The 11,625-nt window shown below is 38.3% G+C and overlaps 2 protein-coding genes across 2 annotated transcripts; one reads left to right on the top strand and one right to left on the bottom strand.

Annotated features, from left to right (window-relative positions):
* Window positions 1-593: 593 nt before the first annotated feature.
* rab7a (RAB7a, member RAS oncogene family) lies at window positions 594-8,606 on the top strand. Its single transcript, XM_056734798.1, has 6 exons — window positions 594-903; window positions 3,854-3,916; window positions 6,069-6,195; window positions 6,928-7,146; window positions 7,716-7,844; window positions 8,028-8,606. The coding sequence occupies exons 2-6, from the start codon at window positions 3,864-3,866 to the stop codon at window positions 8,121-8,123; spliced, it is 624 nt and encodes a 207-aa protein (XP_056590776.1). The 5' UTR covers window positions 594-903; window positions 3,854-3,863; the 3' UTR covers window positions 8,124-8,606.
* A 498-nt stretch (window positions 8,607-9,104) lies between these two features.
* Window positions 9,105-11,522, bottom strand: hmces (5-hydroxymethylcytosine binding, ES cell specific). Its single transcript, XM_056734797.1, is given in 7 exon segments — window positions 9,105-9,693; window positions 9,956-10,148; window positions 10,228-10,379; window positions 10,470-10,564; window positions 10,567-10,636; window positions 10,731-10,874; window positions 11,038-11,522. Coding segments are annotated over 7 exon segments (1,047 nt in total). The 5' UTR covers window positions 11,227-11,522; the 3' UTR covers window positions 9,105-9,489.
* Window positions 11,523-11,625: the final 103 nt, after the last annotated feature.

Here is an 11,625-nt window from a genome sequence, read left to right on the forward strand (position 1 = left end):
TACAATGTGTTTATTTCCCTTCTTATTTCATTGAGAAGTAAATACTTTCTCTGGTTATGTTTTGTACTTATGTACTTGGAAAATAAAGTATCTGGTATATGTACACAAATATATATATATATATACCTGAAGTAATAAAACGGCTTTTATTCTTAACTATTATTCATCAAGCTTTATGAAACATTTTGCTACTGTTGTGTTACATGTGCTATGTCGGTTAATATAAAAGTAAATTGTTTATATATTATTTTAAATAAATAAATACACAAATATGTATTTATTTGGATCTCTCATAACGTAACACATTGAACGTTCAGTACCGCCAAAATCCTGCAGAGAGAGCCATTATAACATTTAGGACGAAAATATAACAGGGAATAACGGGCCATTTTAATAAAAGAAGAGAAAAGCGTGTGCATGTGTTCAAGGCCTGTCTGGCAAATGTTATATCACTTACATTTGTTGATCAGCTTTAAAAACAGCTGTGATACTTTTGTTTAGATCTCATAAATGTTATGCAGATTCGACGGCTCGTGTATCATTCTCAGTACCGGGCGTGTACCGTGCCTACGCGATGACGTTCCCTGCGTGATGACATCGTTGCCCATCACAGGGTTGTTTTGGAGGAAGTTAAAACAGATCCCGAAACAGAAAGAGAAAAGACCCGTCAGTTAAACGAGTGGCAGCGACGGTTTCAGCACTCGTATCTGTATTCCCCGTTCCGGATTAATTCACCCCTACACGAGCGGAAACGAGTCAAACTGCCGCAACAGGGACGCGTGTTGTTTTTTGTTTTGCACCATAAACATCAGTCTTGTGAAAGGACACGGCAGAATTTTAGCTCACAGGCTACTTGAACAAATACAGACTGATATTCGCTAGATCTCCTACTTTATAAACCAGGTAAGTGAAGATGTCGAGACGTATGATTGTAGCGTGTGAAACAGGGGCTGGTCGTGTGTTTATGAATGTAGATGGTGATTTACTTCGGTGTCAGCTAACTGACGTTAGCAAACGAGCTGGCCGTCATGCTTTAAAGAGACAGTATAGAAATATGGTTGTCTTGTGTAAACCACTGCGTTCTGGTTTAAATTGAGTAGCTTATTTATTTTCAGGCCGGTCAGGCCCTGACCGGTCAGGTGTTTCTAGTTACATTGACAGGCCTGACAATAGCAATGGATTGTCTTTTTATAAAACTGACCCCTTTTCCTCGAATTTAACCATTCGGTGTATTGAGTTAACAAGAAGTGCACTTTCTTCTGATATCTATCATCGCAGACCACGAGAGTCGGACTGTTGACTCTCACGTCAGATCAGCTGATTGCACAACCAGCACGCGACATTCACTTCTGTCTGACTGTTGACAACATAATAACTGTCGCGTGAACACTCGTCTAGTATTGCGAAAGAAGTGATGGTGAAATTAAAGACATCTAATGGCTTCATAACGCTATGATCCAAGCGCCCGTAATAGTTCAATTGTGTGAATATGTTCAAAGGCTGTTGGTCAGTTGTGAAATGTGTGGCTGTTCCTATTCACTATGGGAAAGTGCTTTGTACCATGTGATCCGATTTTAGCGAGTATCATGGGTTCCAGATTAAATACGGAGTCGTAAAAAATGCTGGCAGTTACAGTCTTGGGCTGTGCAGAGACCTACCCAGACAACATGTTTAGATATTGTAGCTAGGTCATATATGTTCTAGGTCAGCTCAACTGTAAATCACGTGTTTATGGTGCTGTTAAAAGCAATGTAGATAGTCAACTCGCAAGGCAAAGACAAGAGTCTTATGAATATTACAGAGACATTATTTTTGTGATTTTATGTGAGTCTGTCTGTAGTGTTTTTTGGATATCCAGGATACACAGTATTTTTTTATTCAATATTTGTTCCCATTTGTTTTGTGCGGTGATGGTGAAACAATGTGGGGCGATCTGATGAAAGAGATCATCATTTTTTATTTTATTTTTCACATATTTTTCATAGTCTCCTTTTGTTTATGATCGTTTCTTTTCATTTTGGTTCGTTGACAGTGTCTCTTAGGTAATGCAAGTACTTCAGAAGAAAGTACAAGTGTTCCAGGATTGTGACTTTACGTTATGATGATAAACAGTATCAAGCACTTTGTGAAGGAGATCTTAAGACTCTCGGCAGATGTGAGGACGTTTAAAGTGTGTTGACTTGAGAGTTCAGGATCAGCTGTTGTTTTCTTTACAGTATTTCCTGCATCAGAGAGTGTTCTCTTCTAGTTCAACGGAATGGTAATTGTTTACCACCGTACTGGTATTGCTCTTTCTGTCATCCTGGTTTTGGAATAAAGTATGTTGTTTACCTCCTGAAATTTGTTTCACGATGTTTTGTTTATTTTGAGTTGAAAGTTTGTCAGTTCACAGAGGCTGGGTTTTGACAATGCTTAGTAATGGCCAGGTCCATATTGAATCTCTCTGTGAAGTTCTGTTCTGTGTACTCATTTTCTCCGAGGGACTTGAAATAGCTAATGTTTGTTTTTTTCATTCGAAGAGTGTTTTTGTGAGGGATGCAATAAAACCTTGTTTATTAAAATTACGGCTAGTTGTGTTTTTCTAAGAAAGTGTTTCATTTGTTTTTTTCACATTTATAGAAAGTCCTTTATAAGACATGTATGCCTTTAGCCAATTTTATGTGCACTCCAATGCTTCACGCTTCTATATAAAAGGTTAAAGGGAAAGTTCACCCAAAATTAAAATTTTGTCATCATTTACTCACCCTCGAGTTGTTCCAAATCTATACAAATGTCTTTGTTCTGAAGAACACAGAAGAAGATATTTGGAAGAATGCTAATAACCAGACAGATTTTGCCCTCTATTGACTATCATGGTAGGAACGAATACAATGGTAGTCAAAAGTGCCCCAGAACTGTTTGCTGTCCTACATTCTTAAAAATGTCTTCTTTTGTGTTCAACAGAACAAAAAAAGGGGGAAAAGGTATTTTTCCTACTATGGGAAGGAGTCAATGGGGTGCAAAATCAGTTCGGTTGTAAGCATTCTTCCAATTATATGAACAAATAAATATATAAATTATGCAGATTTGGAACAACTCTAAGGCAAGTAAATGATGAGAGAATTTTCACTTTTAGGTGAATTATCCCTTAAACGTCAAAGCCATTTTAATGTAATTGCTTTAAAAACCATTGAGCTCTATCTTCCCTACACTGTGATTTAATTGTGAAGTAATGTTTTAAAAGGTTCATGTCAAAACCCAGCCCACAGTTGATGATATTTTTCTCTTAATGTAGCAGTCTACATGATTATCATCAGTATGCCACATGACCTGAGATCTGGCAGGAAAGACCTTCTGGTATTTTGTTTATAACTTATTGTTTTACAAGCATTCCGAGTAACATCATCATCTTGGGTATAGTTCCCGGAGTCTTAGTAATGATCCATCCTCTATGATCTCTCTCCATTTCCTGGCCTGTGTATAGATCTGTACCTCAGTAGATGGGCCTGTATTGATTGAAAACAAATGTTTGTAGTGAGCAACGTCTTAAAAAGGAAGTCTGTGAACGAACGGCAGCAGGCGTGTGCATGTCGTTTGTGACTTTGATTCTCGTGACTTCGGTAGTAACGGTGCACATGACCAATTTGAGGGTACGAGCAGAATCATGGGTTTGGTCTGTTGTAAAAACAAAAAGGCTTTTGTTGCTCACTGCAGAGTAAGTTAAAATGCATGAATGGCATTTTATAATGTAGTCATTTACGTTTTGCATCAAATGTCCTTGAAAAAACCTATTCGAGTATAAACAGTTTTCACTTTCACTTCCTTTCAATTTGAATGAGCTTTGCTGTTGAAATGTGCGCTTCTTCCCCCACAGTTGTGACACTATGACATCAAGGAAGAAAGTTCTACTCAAGGTGATCATCCTTGGAGACTCCGGGTGAGTTTCCACATTTCAACATGGTGGTGGGTTTTACTTCCGCATTTTAGGATTATGTTATATGGGACAGTTCTCCTTACCCCACACACCATCTGATGCATTTACAAACTGCACGTTTTTTCATTCACAGTGTGCAAAGAAAGTCATAGGGTGGTCAGAAGTGTTTTGTAATGCAAAACATGTTGAAGGGATAGCTCACCCAAAAATCAATTCTGTCATCGTTTACTCGCCCTCGGGTTGTTTCAAACCTATAGAAATTTCTTTGTTCTGTTAAACACAAAGAAAGATATTTGGAAGAATTTTCAGTTCTGTGACATCATCCACTACCATAGTAGGAATAACAAATGTTGTATATTTTGTTGTTCTGTCACAAAGTGAGATATTTTGAAGAATTTAGGAACACAGACAGTTCTTGGGCACCTGACTTGGCAGTCAATGATGTCACAGAATTGAAAATTTATACAGGTATGAAATGACAGAATTTTCAGAATTTTTGTGGGGTGAACTATCACTTTTAAAGAATTAGTTCACCCAACATTAACATGTTACTTTTATTTACTCTTATTTACACTCTGAACCACTACTTATTAAGTACAACAGTCTAAAGAAAGCGCTTAACAACTGGGCCGAACCTTTTTTAACTTGACGTGCTGTTTTAAAAATGCTGTCACGGTGCATGAAACAATGCACCAGCCAAAGACGCCGTGTGATGTAATCGCCTGGTTAAAAAGGGACGAATTTGAAGAAGCAAATACTTTTACTGTGCAAACTATCTGAAAGCTAAAAGTTCATACTTTTAAAGTAAAAGTGGTAACACTTCACAATAAGGTTGTATTTGTTAACATTCGTAAATGCATTAACTAACATGAAATAACAATGACATATATATAGTTTCTCAGAATTTATGTATCATTTTTAATGTTAATTTATGTCAATACAGTTACTCGTGTTAGTTCATAGTAAATTAACTATATTTACGTAACTATATCTTTAGATGTGAATTATGACCGTAAATGTGAATAAAGGCCGTACATAATGAAGCATTATGATTTTATGCCTTAGAAAGAGCTATTTCTATCCATACACCTCGGGTCCTCGTGCATGGAATTCACCATGTTGTTTTTACAGTAGCCCTAAACGGCCAAACTGCTCTACAGAGCAGGTTTTGTAAATATGTTATCTCATTCCTTCGGCAAAAATTAAGCTAATTAAACCACCCAATCCAGTTATTGCATTCCAGTGTAGAGAGAAGATGCACGGGCATGTCTCATAAGCGTTTAGATATTCAGCTCTAAACTGTAGAAAGACATGTATGAATATGGCTAGAAATTCCGGCAATTACACTTTACCTTATGAATGCACAGCATGACCAACAATATAAACAAGTATTTCTTATATAGTTTGTTTACTTCCCTAGTACAAATGTGTTTTTCTGTGTCTTAGGTGTGTTATAAGTTGCTAATGCATGTATTGGACACATAAATTTGCAAAAATTAAGGTTTATGAACAAAAGATGCATTCTATCTAAAAGCGAATGCTCACCCAGATCTGCCTGAAATGCCTTGTGTAACCACACCCCCACAAATCTACGTTAGTTCGTGACTCAGACCGCCCAAATGTATACGCAAGTAAGGTGGGCGACCTGTCAGTACAATTGCTTTGTAGCCTGACGTTCCAAATATGTTAAGAGCCGTTAAATTTCCTTCACAAGCTTGCAGTATTTGACCAATCTCTACAAACTGGTTAACTGGTCAATCACAACACACCCCGCTTTTCAGAGCGATGAGCTTTGTATAAAATCTGTGCATTTCAGAGCGGTGGGGCAAAGAGGCGCTACACTCATGCACGGTATTTGGAAAATACAGCGTTTTTGAACCTTAAATCGTGTATACGTCATTATATTCGTTTTAGCTGTTTCATTTGACCCCTTTAAGGCAACAACTCAAATATGTGTTGGATAGATGGCGTGCAGGGTGAGGAATGAAGAGTTTGTGGGTGTAAGATACTCTTAAATGCTCAAAGAAAGTAGTTTCAGTTCCACTCTTTTCTTTACCGTATATATTTTACTTTCTTATCTTTTTCCGTACATTGCTCTTCTCAGTTCCCTGTACTACTTAGCAGTATTTACAGCATTCTCTGTTTGTCTCTACAGGGTCGGGAAGACGTCTCTGATGAACCAATATGTGAATAAGAAGTTCAGTAATCAGTATAAAGCTACTATAGGTGCAGATTTCTTGACAAAAGAAGTGATGGTGGATGACCGACTTGTCACAATGCAGGTAGAGATGGTTGCACACCATAGTTCAAATAGACAAATAGTTCTGAAAGTACATGACGTCCTGATAATAAAAGTGCCTAAAGCATTTTCATTTCCTGCTTCCTCACAAAGAGTTAGATAACTAAAAAACAATAATATAGTCTGGAGTGATGTCTGGGGTGCTGTATTTGTACAAGATTTGCTTTTAATGGCCCCACGGTTTCAATTAAACCATTAAAATAAGATTGCTATGGTACACAATGTACAAAACACGTTTAAGTTGTTTATTTAATTAATTATTTCGCAAAAAGGCTAACCACACCACATCGGGGAATATTTCTTTTATTTTAAAATACAAAAAATGCGTTGAAAAACAAAGAGCAGGAAATAAGGCATGAATTGACTGCAATTTTCTGTTATAATATTGTGTTTTTTATAGCCGTTGTCCAGGGCTTTGACTCCATCTGTTTTGCACATGTTGAGCTTCAGTTTATGTAGCAAGCACAACTATGCAAATTGTTATTGTACATCAAATGTATATGACTGTAAATTATTGGGACGTGGTTTTAAATAGTTGAAATTGATATAGAAATATAAAGCGGTCTGTAATAAAATAAGATCGTTCACACAGTAAATATTCAAAATAAATTTAGCCTTAGACCATATAAACTCATGAAATTGCTGTTTATGGAAAGCTGATTGAATGTTTTTACAGTTAACTTGAATGTTTGCATAATTCTGTATCATCCTCAAGATATGGGACACAGCTGGTCAGGAGAGGTTCCAGTCGCTGGGTGTGGCTTTTTACCGCGGCGCCGACTGCTGCGTGTTGGTGTTTGACGTCACTGCCCCCAACACCTTTAAGACATTGGACAGCTGGAGGGACGAGTTCCTCATCCAGGCCAGTCCGCGTGACCCAGAAAACTTTCCATTCGTGGTGCTGGGCAACAAAATTGATCTGGAGAATAGGCAGGTGGGTGGTGTGATGTAACCACTTCTGTGGGTGTTTTATTTGTAGGTTGTATTTATATCTAGGAAGGTTTATATTCATCCAGGTCATAACAGAGTGTCTGTTTAACTTTATTTTGAAAAAAAAGGTTGGTTAACTAAAACCAGATAGTTAGAAAATGAGGTAGCCAGGGAGCTAATAAAGTGTTATCTACACCCTTTCCACACATCCAGAATACAGCTGTTTTTGGTAATATGAACTGACTAATCTGTCTTTGTTCTTAAGACAAGCATTACTATTTTCAGTGCTCAGACTTTTTACAATGGCCATAAAAGTGAGTGTTATACTTTGACACATAACTCACCCACGCCATTTGTTATATGTAATAAATTATACCATGTATTGTTTGCAATTCGCGATTTGCACAAATGCCTGCATGCTTAAATTGTCGAAAAATATAGCGATTAAAATATGAAACAAATGATGTGAACCTTCTTACATTCTAGTTCTTGCAGCATTTATGTTTTTAAAGAAGTGACCTACGACCGTACAAGCAGTTTTACCTCATTAAATTCACACATTCTGGCCCTCAGGTAACAACCAAGCGAGCACAGGCTTGGTGTCAGAGTAAGAACAATATCCCGTACTTTGAGACCAGTGCAAAGGAAGCCATCAACGTAGAGCAGGCTTTTCAAACCATCGCACGCAACGCACTCAAACAGGTACGTGTACTGTATGCTAAAATAGGTACACGTGATTTGTAATGGCTAAAAAGTTTCAAGTAATATGTTTCATCTGAGACTAGCAAAACACATTTCTATAATATATTGTTTTTGTATTTATTCCATAGTATCTTTCTAAGCATTTAAAGATTTAACGTCAAGATATTCTTTTCTATTTTGTAGGAAACCGAAGTGGAGTTATACAATGAGTTCCCCGAGCCAATCAAACTAGACCGGAACGATAGAGCCAAACCAATAGCAGAGTCTTGTAGCTGCTGAAGACCTCCAGGCGGCGCAACATTTCACCCTCAGCCTCTCTGGCCTTGCGTCTGACTCTCTCTCTGTCTCTCATTCTTTTACTCACCCCATCTCTTTCTTCGTCTTTTCTCACCCTTTACCTTAACATAATCACTGGCCTTGGTCATTCAGTATCCTGCACAGGTTTCATTCACAGCCACACACCCACATGCTTGAAAGGCTAAATCTCTCTCCCACAGTAATCAAGAAGACATTTTTCTGCGCAGTCCCGACACCTGTCACCAGTTCTAAAGAATCGTCCCACTAAACTCTAAGGAAAACTTGAATGGCTCTTGGGATGTTTTTTATGTTTAATCCAGTCCAGCAGTGTAATTGGAACATGTGTGATGTGAGCGGGATGTGTATCAGTGCATTAAAGCTGTACATACCAGAACTTCCAGACGCTCTCAACTGCTTCTCATTTTGCTTAAAATAAAGTGATGACCTGACAGAAAGCATATTCTACATGCTTTATTTGCATCTCAGTCATATATTCAAAAATGCTTCTGTTGGCAGGATGTCAAGTCTTGAAGTACTGGAGTCCAACACTGCCCCCTAACCCCGCCCACTGTTGCATCTGAACACTGCAGCCCATTAATCCAGTAAACATAAAAATGTAAAACATGATTAAATCTGTGATGGTGAATTCAGACATAATTTGAATACGACTATCTCTTTACAATTCATGCTATGAAGATTCTGTTTTCCGTATTGTTTTATTATCAAACCTCAGCATGACTAAACCTCTGCGAGTCTGCCATGAACATGATGTGGCTTAGGCCATCTCTCATCTCTTGTTTTTTATTGATATCTTGTCAGGCCTCTACCACTAGCTCAGGATGGTGGAAAATTGAAGTGCTCAGTATAACTAAGCCCTTTGCCTGACTCTTTTTGTTCATTAAAATTGTAATTATTATTATCTGCATTGCATATACAAATAAACACAACTAGACAACAACTGGGTAAAACTGAATTATTCATGACATTTATTGAAACCCATATACATTGTCGAAGGTAAATGTATTTCAAAGTAATAATGGAAATAAAATGAAGCTGTTGAATAAAACTTTTGTACATTGAATTTTTATTTAAATTATATTTATTTATGGTTTCATGCCATTTATGTTTGTGTTTAAAAAAAATGCACTCCATCCACTAAAACTAACTGTGAATATTTATTGCATTGTATTAAATCATGAAAGGAACAACATCAAAAGCATTCTGAAGTGTTCACACTGAGTATTTTGTAATGACATTTGTCATTCAACATCTTCATTTGAATAAAAAAGAAAGCTCGCCCACTATAAATAAGGAAGGACATGACAATCTACAAATGCTTTTGTTTTTATTACAAAGTCCTTGGTTTCTTACGGGAACCTGTACCCAGCAGCCATTGCCGGAGAGGCCCAGATGGCTTGGTCTGCTTTTCTGATTCAAGCTTTCCTTCAGGTCCTTTAGCAGCAGTATCTTCATCAGGTTCCTTCCTCTTGGTGGGCGAGGCAGTCTTCAGCCAGCTCATCATCATTTTACTACTGGCTGAAGGTTGAGGGGTCTGGGCGGGGGTTAAAAACAGTGGTAAACAAATATTTGCAGTAATCAGGAATGTGATGTCTATGGTTTGAAACATAGACTGATTTTCCTGCGAGATGCAACTATGTAAAAGATTAAAGATGTATTCAAATCCCTAGTGCGTTCAAATTATAATCATTCTTTTCAAAACAGTTATGTTAAGAGGATAAACACGTTATGGCCTTACCGGTAACATCTAATAAGCAAAAATACAAATGGACATAAATCTACTTTTTTTTTCTCACCTTCTTTATCGTGGGATTTACAGGCTGCAAACATTCTAGAGAATTGTTGCGGGAATTGTTAACCAATGACGAGACGGGATGAAAGGTCAGGCATGACTTTGACTGAAGTAATTTCATGGCTTCCAGTGACTTCACCTCTCCAAAGTCCAACCACCGTCTTACTTCTTCCTCTCCGTCCAGCACAGCAGGCATCCTGTGAGATAACACCATGACACCAAGCACAGAGGACTCTACACAAGATAATGAAACGCTACTATTGATCATATTTGAACCTGTCATGGATGCTTTGAATATTTGGTGATGCATCTACAGTAATAACTGTGTATGTGTAGAGAGTCTCTCCACCACCAGGAGGAGTCCAACTGTCAAAGAGTCCGGCAATTGTTAGCAAACGCCACCCTGTCCATTCACTGTCTTGATCGCTCTGTAGATGCAATAGACAAAGGGTGAAAACTCAAGATGGGAATGAGTGAACAAATGCACTTCTACGCCCAAATGTCAAACGTTGCCCAACCTCCAGACTTTGAGAATTCTCCTCTTTTGTGCGATGTTGACTAGGCACTTCCTCTTCTTGGCTTTGTGGGAAATAAATGAAAAAGGGCTGTTTCTCTTCTCTTGTCGTCGCCATTCATAAAAGCCATCAGCTATAACAACGCAGCGCTGTCCTTTCAGAAGAGGATCCTGTGAAGCATATTTTTGATATTATAATCACAATAACACTTTCAGGGTCTTAAAGGGATTGATAGGTAGGATTTAAAGGGAAAGACACTTGTACCTTGTAAGACTTCTTTTCTAGAAGACTCTCACTGCGGCAGTTAGAGGTGCTGTACTGCATTTTGTTGGGATCACTTTCCTTGAACCAAGCCGGGACAAGACCCCAGCGCATAGCTGCCAATACACACTCATCTACAGGGGCATCCTGTGTAACACAGGTCATAAAAGGGAAAAGTTCCCCCCAGACAATTATAAATAATTTACTCCATCCTGCCATTTAAATTGATAGAGAATTTTTATATCGCATGCACTGTTCCTTTAAATGGCTGACAAATGCCGACCAAGTTTAGACTGGTGCATGTTCTTGCCTTGTTGAAGTGTCTGTTGGACAGCAGGACAGGGCTGAAGGACTGAGGACTCTTGTTGTATGAGGGTGTGTATTTGTCGGAGTCTCCATCCTTCCACCGGGGTCTATGTTGCTCTCCTCTCCGGTCCCGATACCGAGAAGCGCGACTGAGCTCTTCCGGCTCCAGCGTGCACGCCGTTCTCCCACACATTCTGACGCGCCAAAACTGACTGTCAATAACACACCAGAAGCTACTTTTATTGATCTCTTCATGACTTTAGCCTTCAAAAAACCCTTAGCAGTTAACCGCAGACACTTAAGTAGCGTTAAATGCAACAACTGTTACGTCATTCGGCAGACAGAGGTTACATGACGACGTGCTTCCGTAAGGCGAAAAGTATTTTCAAACGAAACCACCAAGTTAGAGGTAAAAGATGGCAAATGCTACCTCAAAATGTATTTTAAACGTAAGATTAGTTACACGACACAAACAAAAGTATTATGTAAAGCACGCTCACCAAAAAAGAGATTAGAGTAGAGCGATGTTGATGTTCACTAAACAAGTCATGTAAACAAAACAGCGCCCTCTATCAGCACAGCCGTTTATAGC

Source organism: Triplophysa dalaica, chromosome 21, assembly GCF_015846415.1.
Source record: "Triplophysa dalaica isolate WHDGS20190420 chromosome 21, ASM1584641v1, whole genome shotgun sequence".
Lineage (NCBI taxonomy): Eukaryota > Metazoa > Chordata > Actinopteri > Cypriniformes > Nemacheilidae > Triplophysa > Triplophysa dalaica.

Coding starts and splice junctions, on each gene's coding strand:
- rab7a (XM_056734798.1), top strand. CDS start 3,864: ATGACATCAAGGAAGAAAGTTCTACTCAAGGTGATCATCCTTGGAGAC. Junction 3,917..6,068: donor ATCATCCTTGGAGACTCCGG/GTGAGTTTCCAC, acceptor TTGTCTCTACAG/GGTCGGGAAGACGTCTCTGA. Junction 7,147..7,715: donor TTGATCTGGAGAATAGGCAG/GTGGGTGGTGTG, acceptor TCTGGCCCTCAG/GTAACAACCAAGCGAGCACA.